The 27,250-nt window shown below is 44.5% G+C and overlaps 1 protein-coding gene across 1 annotated transcript; it reads right to left on the bottom strand.

The window, feature by feature from the left end:
- Positions 1-1,075: 1,075 nt before the first annotated feature.
- On the bottom strand, positions 1,076-26,990 carry LOC119441774 (tubulin gamma-1 chain). The gene is made up of 11 exons (XM_037706383.2): positions 26,853-26,990; positions 26,567-26,617; positions 26,443-26,504; positions 26,171-26,338; positions 24,962-25,110; positions 22,274-22,487; positions 19,466-19,615; positions 17,510-17,662; positions 15,301-15,462; positions 9,585-9,776; positions 1,076-6,001 (listed from the first exon to the last, which is right to left on the bottom strand). Exons 1-11 carry the CDS (start codon positions 26,899-26,901, stop codon positions 5,981-5,983), a joined length of 1,371 nt encoding a protein of 456 aa, XP_037562311.1. The 5' UTR covers positions 26,902-26,990; the 3' UTR covers positions 1,076-5,980.
- Between the last annotated feature and the right edge of the window lie 260 nt (positions 26,991-27,250).

Below are 27,250 nucleotides of genomic sequence, written 5' to 3'. Positions count from 1 at the left end.
CACTGCTGCGCAATACTTTTGATGGTGTGCCGGTCACCGTCGTCATCGATCTTCTATCACGCACTAACGACCCTTCAATACGAAATGGCACTGCTGCGGAACACGTTTGATGGTGTGCGGGTCACCGTCGTCATCGGTCTTCTATCACGCACTAACGACCCTTCAATAGCTAGGAAATGGAACTGCTGAGCAACACTTTTGATGGTGTGCGGGTCACCGTCGTTATCGTCTTCTATCACGCGCTAATGATCCTTCAATACGAAATGGCACCGCTGCGCAACACTTTCGATGATGTGGGGGTCACCGTCGTCGTCTTCTATCACGCGCTGACGATCCTTCAATACGAAATGGCACCTCTGCGCAACACTTTTGATGGTGTGCGGGTCACCGTCGTCATGCATCGTCTTTTATCACACGCTAATGATCCTTCAATACGAAATTGCAGCGCTGCGCTCCGCGTATCGCGAATTTTCGCGATTGGCTACGCAGCCCATCCCCCACAGTGGAGCCACATATGTGACAGGAAACACTCCAGGAAACACAGATGCATTTCCATGATGTGTGAATGTTTGTGCAAGCTATCATTAAAGTTACCACTGTAAAGAAGTGTCTATAGTTGCAAGCATGAGTTGAGGCATTTAGAAGCACATTATTCAATAGAACAGAAGTGTGAGAAAAATTTCACTACTGGTAGTCCCATTCCTTGTCGATCGTGAAACTGCAATTATTGAACTGTCTCAAGAACTAGATTGCTTTTCATACACAGGCAGCAGGCGTGTAGCAGCAATGCTACAAGCATTACTCAAGGGTTCTGAGCTGGGCTCCTTCCAGCCTTCCAATCAGCTAGACGATGGGACAGATGGAAATAGACAGGACAGGACCCGCGCACCGTTCTGTCTGCTTTCACCCATCCTGTTGTCTGCGCTGTTTCACCAAAATCAAGCATTACATTATGTCACACACTATGCAAGTACCTGGCACAATGATACAGTGACAGACAGAAGGAGATGACCCAATGACAAGCATTCACTTGTTTTCACAGACAGAAGGAGATGACGCAATGACAAGCATTCACTTGTTTTCTTGGCTTTGCCTGAGGTGTCATTTTATTTAATATAACAATTCAAACAACAAAATGTGTCACAAATGCACAGCAGTAAGTAGTACACAAAGAAATGATAAATTAGTCAGTTCACAGCTGTACAGATGACTAATGCAACTCTACCTTGAAGGCACTGAATAGGAACAGCACTTTGCATGCACAGGCAGGCCAGAACGAAATGTCAATGTAGAAAAGTGCAGAACACTTTTCATATATATTTACTAGAAATCCCCTGTTCAGATTCTTGCCTTGAGTGGTCACTAAACATACATAGACCCAAAACAGAGCGTCTGAACAAATTGTGACAGAATCACTCGTGCAAATGTAGAAGGTTATAAATACAATCTACAATAGCTTGCTTTCTTCTTTTACCGCTTCATTTCGGCTCTGCTTGTGTGTGACACACAATGCCTAGAAAAATAAGCATGTTTGCCGTATAGACAAATCCTCTAGGCGGTTGCAAGACTTTTCATCAAGTTAACCACATTAGGACAGCAAAGCTACGACAATGCAAGCCATTCCTGGCCCGTGCTCCTGGTTCCATACCGTGCCTTACAAGACAAGCGAAGGCTGGATCTAACATGACAAAGTCAATGCATGCCTTTACCATGCCTGCCATCTAAAAACGCACAACACAAAATGTTGTACGGTGTGAATTAAATGATAAAAATTATGCATTGTGCATGGCTGAAACTAGCGAACTGCTATTAACATCTTCTGACAGAAATAGAACTCCCATTTATGGCTGGCTAGTAATCTAAAAAACATGAATTGACAAACTTTTGAATCACTGGTGACAGGCTGTAACCTTCAAATTCAGAACGGTGCATACAAATTATAAAAAAATCTGCACTCTTTGAAGACATCTGTATAAATGAAATACTTCCTTCAGAATTGTGAAGAGCATGTGTGAAAACCAAGCAGTACACATTCCTAATCTAAAAATCTAGAATAGCTTTTAAGAGATGCATTTCCATGATGTGTGAATGTTTGTGCAAGCTATCATTAAAGTTACCACTGTAAAGAAGTGTCTATAATCGTGAGCATGAGTTGAGGCATTTAGAAGCACATTGTTCAATAGAACAGAAGTGCGAGAAAAATTTCACTACTGGTAGTCCCATTCCTATTCAAAACTTTCAGTTGTTTCTAATGATTGAAATTTTCATGAGCCAATCACAAATGATTAAGTGGATGACAGGAAAATAGTACTCCCATCCCACTGCTTAGGACAGTGTATTGCTATGAAGTATGTTTCCAAATAGGCCAGATACCCTAAATATATTACCAGCATTTAAAAACACAGATTTAAGAAATGACAAGATGTCACTGGCAGCTGTGATTGCTTGTGACCTTTATGTGGCTGTCCCGCTGAGCCTACTTACTAGTCCACACACTATAAACAATTTCCGAAACTTGCCCTAGGGGAAATGTGGCGCTACTGTCTATGTGGTTTCTCTCAGCATTTCCTCTCTACTTGAACCAGCATAGGAATGATGGTAAGCACAAGTATTGGCTTGACAGATGGCTCAGAGTTCACTACTGAGGCTCACTACAGTTTCGTACATATCCTTTCTGGCCAATGAAAAAAAAGGCTGCAATACACTACTAAAATAATGTGTTGTACATGGTGCAGTGATGGTGCAAGTTTTTTCTTCTAAACTCTAATTTCTCTGCTTGCTCAACAATGTTCACTACTGATGAAAATGTCACCACGCCTGAACGAAACCATGTGCCTCAAGAACACTCAGGATACTGTGCAATGTGGCAAAAATGCACAAAAGCACCATAATCAGGGTATTGAGTCCTTATTGCAGAAGCAAGACAACAAATGCAAATTTTAAGAACGGCTGTAGTGCCAGCCAGTTTTTCCTCGAGCAAGCTTGGGTCTACTCCTCATACAGTCAAAAATAGGCAGAACCCCTTGATTAACGCACACACACAGAAAAGCACAAGTTAAAGGCCAGGACTAAATTAAGCAAAAGCCTGTGTTTACAGCATCAGGAACATTCTGTTGAGGTCTAACAACTCGTTCCAGAATATCTAGCAGATAATGTTCACATATGCAAGGCTGCTTAAAAAACTGCGAAAGACCCGGCAATGTTGGCAACTTTAGTATTTGAAAGCAAACAAATCTTTTGCTAATTTCGGCTGCACCTTAACAAGCCTTAACTAGAAAATGCAACACTTTAATCCACTAAAGCGCATTTATTACATACCCCTAGTAAAGCCATGCATCTGATATATACATTTGAAGTGTAAAACAAAATTAGTACTTTACAGCCAGACAGATCTAGTAATCTCAACTCCACGTCAACATGCCTAACAAACACAACAATCTAAATAATACTAAGACACCTTTATTCCACAGCACTTAATTCATAAATGCAAGTTTGAAGTTCATACAGTTTAACATTATGCCCATTAAGTATGGAACAGAGTGCACATCACAGATGTTTCCTGAAAAGTTGGGGTGTGCGAATAGTCGTTTTTGAGAACAAATCGAATACAAATCGAATAGCGCCAGAACCAACTCAAATTGAATAGTCCGAGATGTTAATCGAATACAGAATGTTTTTCTAATATTTCGCGAGTATAGGCACCGGGCGCGGGATGAATTTGGACCGGTGGCGCCTTCATGCGGCGGCGCAGCGAATGTATTGGCATGTGGCGGCCAGGCCGCGCGCAGCAGGCGCTGCCGTGAAACCAAGTCTGATCAAACATGTTGCGTTTTTAGGTGCACCAACAGTTACTGAAACATGACTGAAGCTCGTTAGGCCATTCAATTCAATCGTTCATCGCGGCATCGCGTTTATCAGGCGGAAAGTCTCTATATGTGCGGTGTGTAGGCAACAGCGCGTACAGTGCTCAGCAATTGAAACGCGATACTCGAATCGCATGGTCACCAGCGCTTTTTGCACTGACTGTAAGCGCTGGGGACGCATAACTGATGCATTGTGGTGTATAGTGAAAGCGAGAACCTTCGTAACGCATTATGACTGCATTTGGTCCCACGGCGCTCACCTGTGGCGCGAAAAAAAAAAAAAAAAAAAACGGCGGCAGCTGCGCGCTTCCAGCGCTTCAATCGCTGGGCACTGTACATTCCCGAACCTGATTTGCTATGGTCTAGCTGTTCTAACGTTAATGAAAGAGCCGCTCATACGCAAAAGCTTCGTGTCCCGCTTGCCTGTCTTCGCCTACGCAGTGTAACGGCTCCGGAGTGTGGGCACCGAAGGCGAACACTCAGATTTGTAGTCATTTTGCCGTCTTATCAGTGTATCAGTGTTCCTTTTAATGTACAGTTTCCTTTTTAGCAATTCCCAACTCTGCTTGCGTCCGGCACATGACTGTGCTGTGCATCGACGGCGAACGCCAACGCAGTGGCGTGTTCACACTCACCGCCACCGACGGCTCCCGTCGCGCTAAGCTATATAAAATGAAGCGTGACTGAAGATTGGGCTAGTTTATAAGCAATTAAGAATGGGGAATCATTGCAAAGATAAAAGAACTACAACGGACAGAGAACGGGAACTTACTGACACATGTGCGATCGGCGAAGCAGCTCAAGAAACAGAATAAGAAAGACGTATGTCTCCGTTTTTTCTGTCCATAATTTTTGGGTTCTTCACCTATTTACATGATTAAATACGCGAGAATGTTAACGCGCACAGCAAAATAACATCTGCAATATAACTTCTGGAGTTCCACGTCTTAGCTTGCCGCGGAGCTCCGTTCGCGTGGTGCATTTGCATCACAATTTGCGCTCGTTTTTTGCTTTATATACTACTTGATGCCACGAATATGATCTGCCTCGTACAAGTGACGACCTTTCTCAAAAACAGACACACGAAAATGCGTTTTCCGGTGCGTCAGCCCTTAAAACCCGCAGTGCCAAATCACTGGAAGCACCGAGCGCCTTCGTCCCGTCGTCTGCTTCACATGCCAGTGCTCCGACAGCTGCCGCTCGCGGCGCTGTTCCCCAGCATATCGCCGGCGCGCCGCTGGCGCCTTACAACGGCCGCCCGGTGCCTATTGTACAGCCTTCTCACTATTACTACTGTATCAAACAATTTCCACATCCTGGTTTTCACATTTGAAAGTTTCTGTTATTACAGTGCAGATTATTAAGCATGCTTTATTAAAAGTGCAAAGAAGCATTAGGCACAAATAAGCAGTTTGTTTACTCTAGTTATGTCCACTGTGGATGGAATGAAAGTTAGCTATCGCATTTTTGCTTCTAGTTCATGTTTGACATGTAAAATCGATGACCTGAAGTATTTGAGAACTACCCGAAAAATATTTAGATTTTCAATTACGGACCGAATCATATAGGACAATACTATTCGATTTGCGATTTCAAATGTTTTGAATATTTGCACGCCCCAACTGAAAAGGCACCACTGGTGCGTCGCTTTGGCACACATTATAAAACCTGCTTCCTTTTTTTTTTAATGTCTTGGAGTCTCTGACATCCAAAGGCAGCTCAAACTACAGGCACAACTAACTCAAAAATAAGGTCAACAGTTACGAGAAATGCCACACACACACACAAAGAATAACTTACAGTAGCTTCGAAACACAATTCAACAACATTGCGTAATGCCATTTCCTAGAGCAGTGTGCGTTATAAGCATTTGCAAAGCATCGGTACTAAGCAAATGCTCGAAAAGTGCATGACTGAGCATGTTCAATATTTTATCTATGTACAGAAGACATGTAATTATAGAGGAATTGAGCAGCACACACTGAAACACAGCTCCTTCTACAATGGGATAACATTGCGACACAGTTATTTCCCCCCCCCCCCCCCGTCTTCAGAATTTGCTTTCAGAAGTTGCAGCCGGACATGGAATATCAAATGATAAGTAGTACAAGCCCACTTCACTTTGGTGCCACAGTTGACTGGAAAGAGAGAAGAAGGTGCGTAAAGATATTGCAACAACTCTAACCAGTCTTGTTTCAGAAAGCGTAATCGTGAGGAGAACACATACATCAGATCCAATGCAATATGTATTTACGTTAGCACGATAAACACAAGCAAGGTTGATGGACGAGCCTTTCGTGAATCTGCCATGCTAACGGTTCAGTTAACAGGTATCTCTAAAAAGACGTAAATTGAGAACAAGAAGCATACAGGACATGACGCTAGTCCTGTGTGCTTCTCGTTCTCATCTTATACATTTTTTTTACAAATAGTTAAACATGTCTCAATTCTGAAATAGGCACAAACTGGCTAGACTGTCTTCTCCAAAAGGTACTAATACACCACAGCCACGTTACATGTCTGTAGCACTTTAAGATGGAAGACTTTTTTCCACTGAAAAGCAACACTGCAGAAACTGATCTGCAAGGAACTACCGCATTCAAATGATGAATCTGCTGCTCGTAATGAAGTTGGAAATTACCGAGTCGAGCGCGGAGATAAACGAAATCTGACGTGGCTGCAGCATCTGGACTGACATTAGGAAGGAAACTATATGAAATTATCCGACGAGTGCAATGAAGCCGCCGCCGGTTCCCACGAAGTTTGGAACAAGTTGTCAGCATTTTCAGAAGCCATTGACAGGTCACGGGTGAAGAAATTAGTGTGCGCGGACAAAGGTGCCACGACCAGTGGAGGGCTTGCGAACGAGGACTTCCTTGCTGACGTCGTCTATCAGGACACGCATGGAAGGAACAGTGAGGACAACTCGGATCCTGCGCCCACTTACTCCAACATGATGCGTGCGCTCACCCTGTACTGACACTTCTGCATGAATGTGGTAGGCTGCGGCCTCAGCTGCTCAGAGTCCTTGGACAAAGTGGAAAAATGCGTGCTCTTCCAGGCAATGAAGATATTTAAGCAGAAGATTCAGGACTATTACGTGCCACAGTAAACTGAAAGTAATACAGGTGTCACATGGCGCACTTTCTATCGCAATCAAGCCCGATCTGGATCTAATTTCTCTGTCGTGATTGGCTCTTTAGCGCAAGCTGTGGGAGGGAGCCAATAATAGTCAAGAATTTCAACTCTGATCAGTCTAAGTGGTAGTGTGACACAGGTATTAGCCCATTTTGTCAATGAAGTGCTGTTACAAATTAAGTGTTATGCTGTTCAATTATTTTTAACGTTTATATCGAATTATGCCCTCTACTGAACTGGAAGGTGCTTTTTTAGTTTGATATAACTGTTTTTTAACCAATAATGTGTAAGAGTGGTGTTGATTAATATGCAGAAGACAAAGATAATGTTGAATTGCCTGGCAAGGGAACAAGAATTCATGATCGCCAGTCAGCCTCTAGAGTCTGTAAAGGAGTATGTTTATCTAGGTCAATTACTCACAGGGGACCCTGATCATGAGAAGGAAATTTACAGATGAATAAAATTGGGTTGGAGTGCATATGGCAGGCATCACCAAATCCTGACTGGGGGCTTACCACTGTTATTTTAAAAACCATTTTGTTCACCGTCACAAAAGCAAAAAGGTTGTCAGAACAGCCATGGAAGTTGTGTGTGGGGTATATAGAGTGGAACCTCGTTAACACGATTCTGTGTAATACATTTTTCGGGATGATACATTTTTTTTCTTTTCCTCATAATACGTTGGATGATACGATTTTCGGATGATACGCTTTATTTTACGGCTCCTGTGAAGATCGTATCGAGATTTTACTGTATAGCATCGCAATGAACACACACAAAATACAGTTAAGGCTGCAAGCGCTATTAACTGGCTAACGTCTGTAATGGAAGCTAGAGGCACGTTAAAGGAGCTAAATAATACTGCACTGTGGGAGTATTCAATATTTTAGAATTGATCGAACAGACATTCTTTGAAACTTGCCGTCATCTGTAAACCTCATTAGCCATTTTGGAATTTCTAAAGTATTTAAGATGAATTAATATAAATTTGGTAACATGTACAATCGACAGTTTTAGGAAGCAATTTGCACTGCCAATGACATGGCTCATGGTCAAGAAAAGCCAAAAAAGAACTAATTTACAGTCATGAACTGATCTTTCGGACCTCCTCCATTATTCGAATATCCCCATGGCAACGACACCTTCTCTATTGAACCAATGTGTAACAGTGACCAAAATTTCGTACCCAAAGGATGGATAAATTTCCATCATTTCAAGGTAAAGTTTATATGTTTTATCCTTTTCTGAGGGACGACACTGGAACCATAATAAATGTTAAAAAATTTTTCGGTGACACAATGAAATAAAATTAGGTGTGCACAGGTTTGAATACACACTGTTTTCTTAAACGAGCTTCTATTAGAATTGGGTCAATGCAAATGTAAAGCAAATGCAAAGATTTATAAGTTCTCAAGTGTGCTTTATTTTGTTGAATTAGCAGACCATCACATTCGTTAAGACACTTCAGCAACTTACTAGGTGTAACGTTCCCATGCAATACTTGGATGTAACAATGAGCAGCCCTGGCAATGTGAACTTTTGTGGGTGTGTTATGGTAAAATAAACCGCTTACTACAACGTTCCCATACTGCAATACTGGCTAAACCAATTAAATCTGGCTACTGGATGTCTGTGCCGAAAAGAAGAACGCAAAATCCAGGAAACAATACAATAAAAAACACGAGCCACCGCATCCGCCTGCATGCGGCGCACCTTTGTGTCACGTACCCCACACGGCACGTCTTCGTCGCATCGTCCTACGCATCGCCAGCCTCGCGTGCCCCCTCTCCTGTTTCCCTTCCACCCATCCGATACACGAAGCGACTGTGCTGACGTCGGATGGGTGGAAGGAAGATGGGAGAAAGGTGTGCGAGGTTGGCACGCCTTTCGAGTATCTATTCATGGGGATATTCGAATAATGGACGATGTGACCAAGACGTGCCGTGCGGGGTGTGCAAGCACGAAGCACAGGCAAATGTGGCGGCTCATGCCCTTTTTTTTCTACACTCTTGCATTTATTGATCAGAGGGGGGGGGGGGGGGGGGCATACCCTGTGGCCAAATTTAACTGTTATAATCGATAATGCCGCATGGGAGCATTATAGTAAGTGGTTTATTTTGCTATAGAACAAATACAAAAAGGTTACAGTGCATCGGCTGCTCATTGTTATATCCAATCTATTGTTAAAACCGGTATCGTTATAAGTGAGTACGACTGTATCATGCATGACATTGGCATGGCAGCAGTGGCTGTATGACGTAACTAAGTTATTCTGTGGAAGAGCAACAGTTGAAGCTCAATATGACAAGCATGGATATAACTAGGTAAATCTAATATGTTTGTCACCAATATCAGCACGCAACTAATATATGCTTGTAGTGAGTATCCGTTACAACAAAGGTATCTTCATGCTGGATGTGATATTCTGGCAACAAGGTTCGACTGCATTTAAGTGGCCACACGCACTTTTAATAGTATGCTTCCTCTGCAGCTTAACTTTTCAGCAAATATGAAAATCTCAATAAGAACAAAATGCACCCCATGCTCTCTGCATTGCGTTATACTTGAAGTTGTTTATCGTACCTGACGCGAGACCCACGAGAGGTAGTCCGCTTTCGTGGCTGCGACATACTCGTCAACCAAGCCCTGGACAACGTCGCGAGAGCCGTCCAGCTCCTCCAGGCTGTCCTGGAACATGGGTTCCTTGCGGAACTGCTCCAGGAAGGCCTCTCGCTTGCGCAGCTTGTCAAACTGCTGCAACGTGCGCTGGAACAGCTGGGCAAAACAGATGTTCACAGAGATGGAGACTTAATTTCATGGCACGGTGACAGCAGGCCAGAAAAAGTTTTCCCAATAGAAAAAAAAGAAGTAAAATAATGTCATGCAATACAGCCGTCGCAGAAATCAATGAAAGCAACTTCTCTCACAAAACAGGAGAATTTCATCAGAAAGAAGTTACGCTCTTGGGATGGGCTTGAATGAGGCGAAGGAATGTGCTAAAATGATGCACTTTCAAGGAAAGAGGGAGCCCTCCATAAGAACAAATAAAACATTTGGCTACATTTTCCCTTGAAAGACCTAACGGGGGAGGAAAAGCCCTGCATGAAGGAAGGCAAAAGAAACTTCAGCAAATAATGACATTCCGCGAAAATGTCCGAAACAATGAATGCATGCCTTTTACTGCCACCAAGGGCTTAAATTACCACAGGAACATCCGAAATAGCTCTGAAGGCCTGCCAGTACACTTATTAGGCATATCAGTTCTCGCACTGTGACAGAAGACAGTGGGTGCAAGCGTGCATAATTAAGAAATATATACTGTGTCTCAAGACAATTGCCTCTTCCCACTCTTGGTATGCTTCACTGCAATATTTCGCGTATGATTCACCGCGTAACACTGCTGTATAGAGGCGGAACTGACTTTCGGGACCCAGCATTATGCAACGCATCGTGCTTTCCGAGCTTCGAAGCAATTGGTGAGGATTACAAAGGCGGCGCCAGCGCCACTGCTGAGAGCGGCGAATTCTTTCAATAAAATACAGGGCACCGAACAGCCAGAAGCTTGGTGGTGAATGTCGAAGGAGGTAGGCCTAGCGTTGCCTTGGTGGTGGCTTGATAATGCCGTTTCCGACCTGTGGTCATGACAGAAAGTCCGGAAAATTGGACGGTGAAGGGTTTTTGCGTCCGAAATTTCAGACGTTCTTATACACTGACTCTATGGGGTACATGGCGGTGCAGTGAAGGCGCCTGAAAAATTTCGTGTGCGAGAAATCGCTCGTTGACTGTACATGATGTATTACGGCAGTGCACTTCAATACAAGGACATAACATAGTGAACAAACATGGGCGCAATAACAGCTCTCATGTTTGTTTACTGTGTTACGTCTTTGTATCGAAGTGCACTGCCATGATATATCACGATCAACCAACCAGCCCACCGATGCTATTCCTTTTCAAACTTCATCAGTGGTTTAGTACAAGCTAAACCGTCCCAACCATCCAGTCACAAGAGTATGATTAGTAAAACAGGATGTCAGAAAAAAGATTAACAGTAAGCATTTTCCCTTGTTGCCCTTGGTTGTGCTGCCTAGAGCACTGCACGGGCCCGGGCCAGCCCAAAAGCCCGGGCCCGGCCCGGCCCACGGGCCGGGCCGGGCCGTCCGAAGCGTTTGTCGGCGGGCTCGGGCCGGGCCCGGGCTTAAAGCTGCGTTAAAGCCCGGGCCCAGGCCGGGCTCGGGCTTGAGGCCGTGGGCCCGGGCCGGGCTCGGGCTTGAAGCCACGGGCCCGGGCCAGACTCGGGCCCGCTCATTGAAGGGCCTAATTAGGCCTTCGAACACACCCGACCGTTATGCATTGCATGTTTCAATGCATTCTGTGCCAAGCTGAAGTGACACGTGCAAGGTGACTGTCATCATCATCATCAGCCTATATTTATGTCCACTGCAGGACGAAGGCCTCTCCCTGCGATCTCCAATTAACCCTGTCTTGCGCTAGCTGATTCCAATTTGCGCCTGCGAATTTCCTAACTTCATCACCCCACCTAGTTTTCTGCCGTCCTGGACTGCGCTTCCCTTCTCTTGGTATCCATTCTGTAGCTCTAATCGTCCATCGGTTATCCATCCTACGCATTACATGGCCTGCCCAGCTCCATTTTTTCCGCTTAATGTCAACTAGAATATCAGTTATCCGCGTTTGTTCTCAGATCCACACCGCTCTCTTGACTGTATATCTTATCAGATGACTATATCTTATCAAATAAAATAGTAAAACAGATGGAGTTCTCATTTTTAACAGCGGAGGTGTTTCAGCCGGGTCTAATGTGTCCGCTGAATCCAAAAATGTCGGCCGATCTTGGCAGCAGTGCAGAAAGGGTCCAAGCGCAATAGCACATACACCTGTGAACTAGCGAAGCCGAGCCTGGTTAAGTCTAGCTAAGAATGGTGGGGACTAATTGCATATCGATAGGAAATTGATAGCCAATCAATAGCTAGTCGATAATCGATCAATAATCAATAAATTCCCGAAAATGCTGGGGATGACTTTAGCCTAGCTAGCCCAAATACGTGGCCAATACCTTACGATAGCCAATCGACAGCCAATCAATAGCTAATCGATAATTGATCAATAATCAATAAATTCGGATAAGTTGGCAGTGCTTAACCTATCCCAAATACGTGGCCAATATCTTGCAATAGACAATCAATAGCCAATCAATAGCTAATCGATAATCAATCAATAATAAATCAATTCCGGGAAATGCTGGGGATGACTTGGTAGTGCTTAGCCTAGCCCAGAAGCCAGGACTAGCTGGTGCCCATCTTCTCTGCTGTCTCTTTAGCATTGCGCCGCCAGTGCAAGCTACGCTAATTTTTTTTTTCCGCAAAAGCAAACATTGTTTCCGCGTAAGGAAAAATAAATTATACAAAGAACCACTCCTGAAACCATTTCCATGTTACCGCTTTTGCGATCGCACTATTACCAGTTTTAATACTATGGCATTATTTTAGCGCTAAGGCCAGTTACTTTTGTGCTTCAATGCATAAAACAGTGTTTTCCTCAAAAGGTTAACTGGAACGCCCATGCATTTCGTCGGACACTTTGAAAGTTAGTATATCGAAACTGGTTCAGTCCTGAGAATTCGTTCGAAGTGGATACGCCTTGCGAACTCAGCGGCTATAATTCGTAGATTGAAAGATGTGCCGTAAAATAATTAATTAAAAAGTTAATTCGCGTAATTATGTTAAATATTCAATTAGGCCATCAATGTCAGAATTAGCTTGGAACTACATAAAACAATTAGCATCCTTAGAGCGTCGTCGCATTAATGCAAACACAAGAAATCCTGAGATATGGTGGATTCCATACTTCAGAACACTCTATAAGCTTCAGTCGTTAAACATTACCTACCATTCACTTTGAACAGATACAAAAATGGCGGTAATTTCAGTAAGAAAGGACTCAGCTGACATTTTGGTCGCTTGTAGTGTATCTGATGTGATTATTATTCTGCCTTTGTGTATGGTTCTGGGTATATAATGTAAATCCTGTTTCGTTTTCTTAGCAAATGTTCATCTTGTAAAATTCAGTCTCATGCTATGTTGTATAGGTGGTGTTGCGTTGTTTTGTATAGCTAGTATTGTTATTGTAGTGTTGTTTAAAATGCATTCTGTTAAAAGTTTTTCCAATTCTGTTAACTCGTCGTGACGCAAATATTCTTTGGCTTTCCGTTCATAGCTATTTCGTCTATGAGGAATTCCAGCGATAGCTAGAAATATATGTGAATTATTGTGCATGTGTGCACACTGTTTGCTGTACTATTGCCCTGCCTGGTCTTTTGGGTCACGTCAAGCTACATCATCATCATCATCATCATCAGCCTATTCATGTCCACTGCAGGACGAAGGCCTCTCCCTGTGATCTCCACTTACCCCTGTCTTCCGCTAGCTGTTTTCAACTAGCGCCTGCAAATTTCCTAACTTCAACATCCCATCTGGTTTTCTGCCGACCTCGACTGCGCTTTCCTTCTCTAGGTATCCATTCTGTAACCCTAATGGTCCACCGGTTATCCATCCTACGCATTACATGGCCTGCCCAGCTACATATGTAGGTTTTAGTCCAAAATGACCGTCCAGCATGTAAACTGGACAATAAATTGATTTGATTCGATTGATTTCGTCGGACACTTTGAAAATTATTATCTCGAAACTGGTTTAGTCCTGAGAATTCGTTCCAGGTGGATATGCCTTGCGAACTCGGCGGCTATAATTCGTAGATTGAAAGATGTGCCATAAAATAATTAATTAAAACGTTAATTAGCATAATAATGTTAATTCTTCAATTAGGCGTTTTGATTTCTCGTGGAAATAATGGCCACCTCATCGAGTAGTTTAGATCAAGGATTATAATTGCGCTATCTGCCACAGGCAATCTTTAAAAATTTGGTTCAGCTAAAATGAAACGCCCTGTATATTTGCATGCTAAATGACATCATAGAACTATATCGTACAAATCAAGGTAAGTGCATGCGCACCACCAGAAAAATAGTAGCACAGGCAATGGGCCGGATTGCTGATGTTCCCGTGGGAGAAACAAAGATTTCGGCCTTTTATTGCTTATATACTGCAGCTTATTAAACCTCTAGAAGGTGAGGCTGATAGATACGGCACAATCTGTAAGTAAAAAAAAAAGATTTTTTTTTTATTACAGGCCGGGCCTGGTCATGCACACGCGGGCCCTAGCTAAGCTTAGTAATGAACGCCCGGGCCCGGGCCGGGCCCGGGCTCAGTTACACGGGCCCGGGTCGGGCCCGGGCTTGGAACCACGGGCCCGGGCCGGGCCCGGGCTAGTCTGGGTCATGTACGCCCGGGCCCGGGCCGGGCTCGGGCTTTGTATTACGGGCCCGGGCTGGGCTCGGGCCTCGTAAAGCGGGCCCGGGCCGGGCTCGGGCCGAAAAATCAGGCCCGTGCAGTGCTCTAGTGCTGCCTGCATGCATCTGCATGCACACCCTCCACCTGCCAATGCCTTTCTTTAATACTATGAGCACGAACATGAATGTCTCTGCTGCTTATCTTAGTTTTGATAACAATCTTGCAACGCTTCTCACAGCAATAGAATTTGCTGCAACACAACATTTTCTCACATAGCCACAAACCTGCGAGTAGAAGCTGCAACAGCCAAGTTCAGGGTGAAAGTGCAAAGAACATCAGCTGCATCAGCTTTTATAAAGTAAGTTTGTTTCCTTTCATTACAATCTAATCTGGTACTTTACAGTAACTTCAGTGAAACAATTACCTACCACAAATCAAATCAGTGGTGCTTTGGCTGGAGCTCACTGTCTACTATCAGTAACAATCTAAGAATGCAAAGGCAAATACACAGCTGTCCAAGTCGCAGAGAATATGTATAGATGCATAAGCTCGGTTATGTGGCGTAACGGTGAATGCCAACTTATTTCAATATCGGCATCCTTTGTGAACTTTGTCATGGAGTCACAGGGCAGGTACAGTGCCATTTTGTGGGTGATGCTTGCACTAAATTCTTACACTATCATTAAGAATACATAGCTTGAAACAATTTGTCTATGTAACGAATGCATTCGAACTAAAGAGACAGAAAGGAACGAAAAGCAGAAAGGTTAACTTAGACTTTGCCAAGCTGACTACCTTACACGAGATGGCATAGTGAAAAAAGATGCAAGTGTTGGGAGAAAGAATGGGTGACATTACACAGGACAAGTGACATGCATAATCGAGCACTGAAGTCCATAGCCTTCGGGTATTGCACAAGATGAGCTAAGTACCGAGGTGACGCCTGTGTGGTTGGCAAGCATGAGCCCGCTGACTCTGTGCTGCGTCTGGACGTATGGTGACTTGCGAGACAATGCCACCTGGATGCTAGCGGGGCCCCAGGGGATGAACTGCACCAGCTTGCGCTCGCGGATCCTTTGCAAACTCTTGTGCACCTGCACAGACATCCCTCCGCACTCAGTAGATGTCAGCATAGTGCGCATACTAATACCAGTGTCACACAGGCACTTTTGAAGCCCTTTCCGGATAGAGCTGGATCCAGATTGAGTGTCACTACACTCCTTGCCTGTATGATTCTAGTCAATTGTGATCTGTCCATTGGTTTGAGCTTCTCGATTGTGATTGCAGGCTGATGTCTGCACTAGGGTTATAACTGCGTATCAGGCAAATTTGTGAAGTGCTTTGGACACTGTTTGCAACAGCTGGTGTGCTAGAGCTCACCCAACTTGATCCAAATGATTGGACCACGTAGCAGAGATCACTGTCTATCACTACAGAAAAATTTGATCACAATCGGGCTGGATTGCAATCGAAAGTGCCCTTGTGTGACACCGGTAGAAAACATGCTCCGGCAATCGTGGCGAAACAAGGCAATTATGGAACACAGACTTTTTGATAGTGGGCAGACAAACCAGGAAAAGCCTCAACGCAGAGCAAGGATTTTAGCAAGAGAACATGCCATCATCAGGTGAGCAGCTGTTGCTCAAGTGCACGAAGACAAGACTCTTTGTCAAGACGCTGGCTCTGGACTAAGGCTTCTCCAGTTATCCCTCTGGCAATCAACCTCAACAAAGTTTTTCAGCCCCACGAGGACAGGTTATCAGAATGGGACACATATGTACACAGGTGTGTGTGCTCTTTCTATGTCCTTATCCAGGACACTGTGACACTTTCCAAATATGCAGCGCTGACAAGCTTGAGGCTCTACAACGGTCAATGGTGATAGCTAATCGAATCAACACGAGGGCTGGTACTATCCGAGAAGCTTTCGTGCTGATCAAAATACGTTTTATGCAAAGGCCAATTTCTTAATCCCTACTCTTCTTTCCTCAAGGTCGCATCTGCCAAACACACAGCAGTGGGGGTTGTCATTCAAAGAACTGGCAGGTAGACATGCTAGCACTTCGGGTTGAACGTGATGATGTCACCAGAACTGCCTGCTGCTTTCCACAATGTTTGAAAATAAACCATGACTAGGTGCACAAAATATGGGAAGTCTTGGTACCTGAATATAAGAAGAGACTGAAATTGTGCACGCAACATTTTTTGGGGTGAAAAAAAAAAGAAACGCAAACAATCTATAACATTACAGAATAGGGTTTTTTGCGGTGCTCCATGTAGAGTTGGTACTAATTCTGAATGCTGCTTCCTGTGATTTCAAAAGTGATAAGTGCCCCCGCTTATGAAAACTGCCATCATATTTTTTCAAATGAAAGTAGTCATTTTTTTAGGTGCCCATACTTTGGCACTACCAAATGTGCAGCACGCGTCACGTTGGATACAATGGCATCTTGTCTTTGCTTGCGACGATTGAATGTGTTAATGTTATTTTGCAAAAAGCAACGCCAGAAATAAACCCGCCATGGCAATGCACAAAAATAAACCCGCCATGGCAATGCAGCGGCTGTGGTGTTGTGCCACTGACCTCGAAGTCGTGGGTTCAATCACAGCCACGTGGCCGCATTTCGATGGGGGTGAAATGCAACAACACTTTTGTAGTATTTAGATTTAGGTGCACGTTAAAGAACCCCAGGTGGTCAAAATTAATCCGGAGTCCCCCACTAAGGAATACCTCATAATCAGGCGGCGGTTTTCACAAGCAAGACACCAGAATTTTTTGCCTAACTTATGCGCAGGCTCGTTTACGGATGGACATTGCCATCAATTCCAAATGACACTTTTCTCACCTAGCGGCATGCCACCAAAGTGACGCTTGTTCAAAGTGTTACTAAATTTATCGTCTGAGTGGGGTATTAGACCGCTCCATAACGTTTCCTGCTAAAATTACTACAGGGAACTCTGGCGGAGCAATCGTTGAGCTTCCATGGGGATCATGGTTTGTACATAGACTTGTCTGATCTTCTTGCTTGCGGATTCGGTCAATAAGACTCTGACCATAGAGGAAATTCTATATGGCTTGGCCAGACACTGCACTTTTTTAAAAACCGCTGGTTACTCCTTTCTCTTGTGCAGCGGACTCACCTGGGTCGGATCTACCTCGCCCTGGATGATGTTGAGGATGCTGATGTAGCAATGGCTGGCTGAGCGATCGTGCCCGATGGAAACCATCATGTTCTTTGGCTGCAGCAGCCGCCTCATGACGTCAAGCACAGTCGTCTTACGCACGCTGGGCGCCTGCGGGCAAGTGACAAGCCACAGTTTGCCCAACATGAACCGCTAGGAAAAGCACACCGACCAAACTTCAGCGAACTGCAATTGCCAAATGAAATGTTTCTAGTGCTTATTTATTCAACCGAATAAACTACTGTACACGCTTGAGTTGAGAAAAATTTGAAAGAGCTGTAGTGTACGCCTGGTTAGAGCTAATTCAGGCTAGCAATATTTTCACGTGAAGCTGCAAGAAGGAAGCTTCCGAGAGCGTACAGTGTTGCTTTCAAGCTAAGGGTTGTGGCGTACGCTGAGCAGCACGGCAAGCGTGCAGCTGCCTACAACTTCGGCATTGACAAAAAATACACAGACTTGTCATATATGCATAAAGAGGAGCTCACAGGAGCAAATAAATTCATTATAAGAAAACAAAAGCTTTCGCTCTTTTGGTACAGCAAGATTGCATGGATCACGCACAGAGAGAAAACTTGGACCAAAACAGCCAGTTGTCATGTTAGGGCTGCATGTCACCAAAATTGTGAAAAAAAAAAAGCGTAACCCGTGCACGAGTATATCTAAATGATTACTTGAAATTTGGAGCATTCAGGTATTCTGCACTCGAATAAATCTTCACACGACTACAGGCAGGCTCAAAAGCTTACAGGATGCAGGATCTGATAATAAGAAGCAGGATACTTTCAGCACTTGGGCATGCAGCCTGGATTTCAAATGTGCTACATGTACTAGTGTACGTAACCAGCATAGTATTGTTCTGTTTTAATGGTTGTAAGTTAAAACTGGACATCTATCACAGAGCCTGCAACCCATAAACTTTTGACCCTGCCTGCGCAGTCAACATGAACAGAGTTTACAGCTAGCCTAAATCCACGCATCCCTGAGATGGAACAGTGCAATCTAGTGCACAGTGGCTCACTGGAATGGATGTGCTGTCGCCAAGCGCACGGTCAAACTCCCAGAAGCCACATTTATAAAGCGGGGGAATGTAAAACATGTGTGGTGTGCCGAGATTCTGGTGCTCAATAATGAAAACAATGTGGTCAGAATTATCCCAGATTCGCCATTGATTACAAAATCCATCCTTGCATAAACGCAGCGTAGGGATTGTTAAACCAGTAAACAAGACGATTAAATTTTACCATGAACCAGCAGCACCTCTGAAAAGGACAGTACGTAAACAGGAAAACGAGCCGATTCGTATAGGTAAATTACGTTCCTGCAATGCCAGAAGCAGCAATCTTACCGTGAAGGGAGGCTTGAAAAGCTAGAAAAGATGAAAAGAAATGAAGAAGTAGTAGAAGAAGAAGAATTTTATTCAACCAAATAAACTACCGTACATGCTTGAAGATTTCTGCAGCAGCTTGCCAAGACATCACGGATTCAGCGTCTGCTCATGCCTAGCTAATTTTTCATCGGTAAAGATGGACTACACCGTATCCTAAAGGAGCCAAAGACTGAACTTGGCAAGTTTCGAGAACATTTACTACACTACAACGGTCAACTATGACAAATGAAAAAGAAATGTACTTTGAAATCCATTTTTTTTCCTGTGTTGGTATAAAAAATGTTCATTTTTGGATGCTGTTCGTGAAGTATCGACTTGTATTTCAAACATAAAACTTTGCATGGAGGCTGCTTTATCTAGTTACACTATCTGAAAGTAGGATTCCTTATGTAGTAAAAAAATTTGTTGCAGTGGGCCTTTAAGCTGTAATGATAAATTATACTACTGGAAGTGTGAGTACTATTCCAGTCTAGTTCCAAAAAAGGGCTTGGTGAGTGTCTACAGACGATAAGATCCAGCACACTCACCTCGTGGTCAGTTGTGAGAGGTGTGTAGCCTGTCATCAGGAAGTGAAGCTTTGGAGTTGGGATCAGGGGTGCCACCAGACCAATGAGGTTGTTATTCATGTAGCTGGGATATCGAAGGGTTGTTGTGCTCACAGACATGATCGTTGAGACCTGAGCCAAAGAGTGACAGAAAAAAAAAAGAGACGGTTTTAATAAAGTTGCTTCCATCCATTCTCTTTTACAACATGAGCACACATGAAGAAAGACACGGAAGACTGGTTTTTCTTGAACTACGACACAAGAAACATACAGAACAGGGGTGTAGCCAGGGGGGGGGGGGGGCTGATGGGGCTTCAGCCCCCCCCCCCCCCCCCCGAAATTTTTTCGTGCCGGCATGCACCGCCGACCAAAACTACCACTGACGCCGGGAATCATTCTAGATTTTGTCTACAACGTCTTTTTCACGCTCGAAAGACATTTCGGCACGAACATTGCGAACTCGGGCTGGATTTTGTGACAACACCCTTGCACCAGGAGTCACGTAACGCATGGAGCTCCATCCGAGCACAAACTTTCAAGGGCTTTTCGATAGCGAGCGGGCGCGTTGCGGCATCTCGCAGCGGCCGCGGAATCTACGGACCGCATGGATTTCAATTACGAAACTTTATGGGTATAAAGTTCTCATAAACTTTCGACGCGAAAGGTGCACTGACATTTCCAAAGGCGTTCTTTAAAAGATTTTCAATTCTGGAACTTTATGGGGTTAATGCTGTTATAAACTTGGGCCAACATGCCTGCACTGGAGCCCTCGTGTCCAAGCCTTTCCAGAAATTAAAGCACGCGCTCTCAATCTTTCACACACACGAAAATACTAAATATCACCGTGACTGTGAGCTAGCAGCTGATAATTTTCTCCAACCATTTTCAGGAAGCGTGCCCAATGTGATCGATCAGCTGGACCAGGGCAGGCAAAGTAAAATATGAGAAAACAGGAGAAGTAACTAGCCTATTATTGAGAAAATTCTTTTTCCGGGCGACTAGGTCTGCCTCTCCGTGGCCACAGGGACAGTGGCCCTATGGTTTTAAGCATAGCCCCCGCTGAAAATACAGGTATTTTCAGAGCGCTTCTTCGCATGCGAGCTGATTGTGGAGATACATATCTGAAGAACTATTTGGAAAGCTGCCCCAGTTGCCGCGCGCGGCATGACGCGTTGCCGTGCGTTTCTGATGCGCGTTTTTGCTGCGTGTTTTTGCCGCTAGCGTGGCCGTACCCTAAAGTCCGAGGGCGATAACGCAGTCGCCGTGCGCCTTATGCTGTATGTGCGAGTGAAAACGTGTGAGGGGAGCCGACGACCGCGTCTAAATCTCGCGCGCGCAAGAAAAGCAGGGAGGAAGCGCGCCTTCTTCCGTTGCGCTCGAGGCACCGGCGAGAGAGCGAGGGGGGAGAGATAGCGGGGCGGCGCGCGGTCGCGCAGGCTGTATCTTGAAGGCGATCTGCGTTGGGGCATAGTCTAGCAGTGTAGGTGCGTCGGCAGCTCGTAGCTTTCTGCGTGCTGTGTGTTCTCGGCGCTCAGTTTGCGTTGAAGCGATAGACAACAGCACGAAGGTCACTTCGCTCGCTTCTCCAGCGGCGCTTCCACACACCACCAGCGCGTGTCCGCGCTCATCGAGTCTGATGTGCCACAGCGTGTACCAGCGCGTCGGCAACATCAGCTGGAAAAGGAGAGAGTGGTGGCTTGGCGGGCTAGGCCAGCTGCAGCAAGCGGCAGGATGAGATTTGAATGAAGGGAGGGGGAAAGGTCACGCCCGCGGCGGCAAGATCGCCGGGTCGAGGGATGCAGGGCCGCCTCGCACACGTGCGCTCCCTTCGCATTCCATCGCGGCGGAGAAGGTGCTTCCGGTTGCTGCTCGCGCAAAAATGACAAAATTTGGGCCGAAATCTCTAGGTGGTCGGAGGGGGAAATTCGTTATATTGAGGGGGTCTCCCGCTGCCACTTCGTTACGTAGAGGTCTCAAATACATGTGCTTCTATGGAGTAACGGTGGGGAATCGAAAAACTTTGTTATATCCAGGAATTCGTTATATGGAGGTTCGTTATAAGCAGGTTTAACTGTAGTTCTAAAGTTCGTGTGATATTTTCTTTACTTATTAAATAGAAAAAAAAAGGCGGCAGCATTGATATCAGTTATTTCTGCCACAATTTTTGGGACATAGGAATATATTCTTTTATGAAAAAAAAAAAATACTTGACAGTGCGTAGCGTTCAGTAATTCGTTTGCAGCATCTAATATACAATGGCATTGGCAATGACAATGCAGTTGGTATTCATGTATTTGATCCCTCGACAAATTCTATAAGGAGGAGGCCGCACTGCAAGGTGAGCGAGCCCCACCCCGAACAAAATTTCTGGCTACAGCACTGATACAGAGGGGTGTGGTATATTTTTTGCGTTCCTTTAATGCTGCCTAACCATAAAAACCACATTAATTGATTTAGTACCTTACAAAGCAGTCCTGTATTCTTGCAGTTACAAAGTGTTACCTTCGTGACATTGTTTTGGCAGAGGTATTGCAGTCTATTTTCATTGATTTGACGCAGTCGGCAATACAGGCAAAATTGGTTGAAGTTACCCAATGCTCAAATGAAAAGAGTTTAAAAAAAAAAAGGGCTCCCTTATAGAGGTTAAAACACAGCCACAGTAACAGGAGAGTCAAATTAACTGCTGTTCAATTAAGAAGTCTGCTGCACTACCCATTGAATGGCAAGCAAGGAGACATTACGGCAATGAAGAGGTCACGTCGTTCATTCCATGTCAAAAACAGCACTCACCAGTGTGTTGATGTGAGCAAAAGATGGGTTTTCAATATGGAGCCGGTCCACTGCAATCTGGTTGAGAGCGGCATTGTCGAGGACAACTACTGAGTCCGCATTCTGTGTAAGCCTATTTAGAGTGAGCATTGAGTTGTACGGCTGCACCACCACGTCGCTCATTTCATCCTGATTCGGGAACACCGAGTACGTCTGGATCAACTTCTTCGGGAACCTGGAACATGGTAAGGTAATTACACATGCCAAAAACAGTATATGATCACATTTTACAAACATCTTCCAAGCAAGGCCGTCAACACACATTATATTTCAAATTTCTCCAGCTGAACAAATCGCAGATCCTTGAAAGTGTTGTCATGTGCAATGAACACAACTTGTATCGGACGAAAGTGATCTTTCTGCCAGTACCGCCAGGGCAAATCGTTTGAAATTACAAACTACATAACTAAATTCTGGGGTTTTACGTGCCAGAACTACGATGTGATTATGCGGCACACCGTAATAAAGGACTCCGGGGTTAATTCTGACCAACTGGGGTTCATTAACATGCACTCAATGCACGGTACAAGGGTGTCTATGCATTTCACCCCCATCAACATGTGCCCACCGTGGCCAGGATTCGATCCCGTAACTTCGAGCTTAGCAGCACAACACCAAAGCCACTAGGGCGGGTACAAACTACATAATTGTATAAATAAAACTGATTGCTGATAACTTTAGCGCATTGCATTTTTTTTACTGACTCGCATAACGGCAATGACATTAGAATGTTAGCATCGTCATACTCTGCAATAAAATTCCACAACCAAGCTAAACACTCTGCCAATGCGCGGGAGGCATAGATAGCCTCAAAATGAAAAGGACGATATTAAATGTATTTGTCACTGCCAAAGACAGTGGCCATGTTGAACAATTACTATCTCCACCTACATTGCCAAACACTGACAATCACCCCCAAAATAACATCTTTTCAACTAATATTGGGCATACATATTCTGAAACCTGTAGACCAGTCAACTAAATTTCCCAACATTACTTACATTACTTAGAGGCTCCTTACCAACACTACAGCATGCCTCATGTGGGCATTTGTGCAGCAAGCTTTCTCAGCATCTACTGTGCTTTCTGGTTGTGCATACGGGGCTACAGTCTGTTTCCAGCAGAGCAGAGCCATTAGTTTTCAGCACAAATGTCCATGAAAGCAGGTACACTGCACTTTTGTACGACTGATGTACCTTATTTCAACATTTTAATTAAACACAATTAATTAAACATAATTAATTAACAAAAGCGTACAGGAGGAAGGCTAGTGCGGTAGCTTAACTCAGCTGGTAAAGCACCGCAAACTTAATGTGGAAGATCGGGACTCGGCTTCCACTTGCGGCAAGTTAGCTCTTTGTCCACTTTCGCATACATGCAAACCTGTGAACTTTAAAATGAGTGAAATTATGCTAAAATGACACCAGAGGACGTGGGTGTATGGCACCCATACCTTTATTAGACATGCCCCGAGAAGGCCTGTAACCAGGGCGAGCGTTAGGAGGTCCTGATACACCCCAAAATTATCACTACACCGATATACTGCTCAGCACAAGTCACATATATGTCATTATATTGTATGTACAGTGCGGTCCAATGTTAAGTGGGACACTCTACTGTGCGTCTCGCTTTTTGCTGGCACTCTAGCCGCAGGTGCCGACTGAAGCTGTGTCAACGTACTGCACATTAAGTGTGTAGGAAGGTGCCAGCGCCACCCAACCACAAGTGTGATATCAGATAAAAAAATTCTATTTGCTTTAAACTCCCGTGTTCCCTTTAACAGCAAAGCGCACTTTACATGCCAACATATGCATTTTATGTTTATACTATCATATGCCAGCGATGTGCTTGATTCACACGCTAGAATGAGGGAACAGAAATCTTTAAAAATGGCTGTCGTCGTCTCTGCTAACCCCCGCTTCCAGAATATAATTCCTGGTACTGAACACATGCCTTTTCAGGGATACATATGCACTATATTAAAGATGATTTACCTTTAGAAGCAAGAAACTTGGAGCAGGAGAGACTGACAAGCAACACATTGTTTTTAGAGCACAGTTATTTTTTCAGTGACATTTCGGTTGCCGTTCTCACCTGTTTCAGGAATTGCCTGTATAAACTTGCTTGAAGCAAGTACACCTCTTGCATTCTTTCACCATCAGAAGGCTTCCAAAGGATGGTTCACAGACCAACAAGTGATTTACGACAAAACTTAATTTCTGTAAAACTTGATGCAGTATTTGTAAAATTATGAAAGAAGCTCCCTCTTGTAAACATTATTAAAAATTCAGGAGGATTGGTAGGTGTGACTTTTGTGCTTCTTTAACTTGTTATTTGGACATTTAAATTAAACTTAAGAATTAGTTTCCCCTATGCTCTCTCTGACTTTCTGTTCGCTTCAAATCGTTAATTACTACTAATGAAAAATCAAGCTCCTCGTAACCCCTTATTGCTGTTGCTATGAAAAGAGGGGGAAATTGGCATACAGGTCTCTCTCCATTAGCTTTCTTATTGACACAGTGCAAAGGCCCATCACATCTTAGCAACAACCCCCCCCCCCCCCCCCCCGCCACTCACAAATACTTTTTTTTTCTTTTGTTTGGAAATTATTCTGACGGTCCCAGATATTGGAAAGATGACCACAGATACCTGTCGTTCAGGTGTTCGAGAATGTACGAGCCCATTCCAGAGCCTGTTCCGCCAGCAATTGAGTGGCAGAGTACGAAGCCTTCCAGAGAGTCGCTGCCATCAGCCTCTCTTTCAATGATGTCAAAAACGTCCTCATGGAGACGTTCCCCCTAGGTTCAGAAAAAAGACAGCACATATATATATATATATATATATATATATTTTAGAAAAGCTTGACAAAAAGCACAGCTGCGCCCACACTTCATATACTTGCGCTGAAAATTGTCTTAGAAGTGCCTCCACTGCCCAAAAAAAGTGAAGCGGAGTTGCAGTAAAGAAGCAAACACAATGGGATTTCATGGCGCATAGCAGTGCTGCTAAGAAGAGAGACAGTTAAGCCGCGTCCATGTTGTGCAGGAAGCCACGTCACTGCCTTGAATTTCCCCATCCTGCTACCACTAGCATGAGAGACAAAAACTTTGCTGTTAAGCTGGAGATGTTGGCCTGCTTGACCACCTGGCATGCTACTCCAGGTAGCGGGTGATCCCTATGCTAAAACGCATTGATAACAAACACACTAGCAGCATGTACACTTACCGACACACACGTGCACAATAAGGCTATTCACAGAGTTTTATGAAGGCCTGTGGACCTTAGGAAAGCCAAAGAGCACTTTCATAGAATGCAACATGCAGGCAGTGCTTTTACACGAGCTGAGAATGCGCCGCAGTGCCAAGATTGAGTGGCGCTGCACGTGTAGTGCAACCTTAAAAGATTATCGCCCTTAAAAGTAGTGGCAGCAGTCACATTGTACACGTTGCAAGTCATCAGGAGCATCACACACGCAGCACATTGGCAAATCTGCCTACTGAATACCACCAACAAAGCAGCACAATAAAAGATTCGCAATGAAGCTTCCACGACGTCTTATCAGCAAGTAGCGGACGTCGCTGTGGCAAATGTTAACGCTGATCAAAATGCTGCATCAGGCAGTATGTCGAAGGTCTGACCGGTTCTGGGCCGTGACATTGCTGCGATGCCCTTCCGCTCGATTCTATGCCGCTCTCATCATCCAACCTTTACGGCCGGCTGATCCTATCAGCCTAATTGTCGACGATGCGGGAAAAGGAATGGCAATGCGCAACGAAATCCCGGCCCAGGTCTTTTACAAGCAGATGACTGCAGTGCGACAGAATCAAGACTAACGTGCACCACTGTGGTTGTCCCCACCTGCGAGTAGCCGACAGCCCAGTTGTTTCCAGCACCGCCACCAGACTGCGAGAGATAGACGTTCTCCTGGTTGTACAGCTTGGCATACGGCGAATTCATTATTGTGTTGATTACTCGTGGTTCTAGATCTAGGAGTACCGCACGAGGAATGTAATGCTGATCGTCCGCCTGTCGGGATTTAAAGGAATGAAACGGGTAAGTCGTGTGTAAAAGCGACGCAACGTGTGACAGCTCAAACGATCGATGATGTTCCGTGAGCAAGAAGTTCGTACCTGGTAAAAGAAGACGTCTTTTCTGTCTATGCCATCAGTTGCGAAGTTTTCTAGGACTCCCTCTGAACAAGAGAAAACGTTGTTAGACTCTGGCAAGGCAGCAAAGACGGGGGAAAAACAGTACCTGGGCTGATGCCATGCTCGGCGCACAGCTTCTTCCAAAATTCGAAGCCAACTGAAATATGAAAGTATGTTTGAATTAAGTCAGTTCTATTACGTTAACGAGGTGATTTGCACACATGCTTTCGAATAGTGGGGATATGACAGAAACCAAAAGGACAAAGCTATGTTAAAGCAGGAATTCATTTTATTCTAAGCGACTGTTTGGAGCAGACGCCATTCCCGCCACAAACGGTCAACAAGCGTCGCACTCGATGCAGCGGACGACGAATTAAACGCTACCGCCTTACTTTGATTGCCACACTGGCCGAGCTGCAGCATTATCATCTCCCGTGGCATCGTGGTAGCCGAAGCACAGCGAAATCGACGAAAGAATTCAACACAGCGCACGCACAACACACAAGTACCAGCAACGACGGTGCCGCTCTTGTTCTAATGATCGGTTCGCTGCAAGCTGCAGTGACGTCAAGAGGGCGCTGATTGGCGCTAACGCCGAGTTTTACTTTAGTCTACACGCGTTTTACTTCTCTTCAAGACCTTCAAGGCTGGCACACTGGCTAAAGTAAGTACAATCTTTCATGAATAAAATGTAAGCTATATTGGCGGCGTTACGAAACATTTAAGCATAATAACGTCGCGTTAACATTTTGCTCATGAACGCATCGAAACCAAAACTGATGTTCATACG

The sequence above is a fragment of the Dermacentor silvarum genome, chromosome 2, assembly GCF_013339745.2.
Source record: "Dermacentor silvarum isolate Dsil-2018 chromosome 2, BIME_Dsil_1.4, whole genome shotgun sequence".
NCBI classification, from domain to species: Eukaryota; Metazoa; Arthropoda; class Arachnida; order Ixodida; family Ixodidae; genus Dermacentor; species Dermacentor silvarum.
Note: the sequence above shows the minus strand (reverse complement) of the source record. Positions and strands in the feature narration are given on the sequence as shown.

Excerpts from the sequence above, each read along its gene's own strand:
- LOC119441774 (XM_037706383.2), bottom strand. The coding sequence starts at position 26,901 with ATGCCACGGGAGATGATAATGCTGCAGCTCGGCCAGTGTGGCAATCAA. Across the intron at positions 26,505-26,566 it reads CGAGCATGGCATCAGCCCAG|AGGGAGTCCTAGAAAACTTC; the intron begins GTACTGTTTTTC and ends TCTCTTGTTCAG. Across the intron at positions 6,002-9,584 it reads TCTCGTGGGTCTCGCGTCAG|TCAACTGTGGCACCAAAGTG; the intron begins GTACGATAAACA and ends CTCTCTTTCCAG.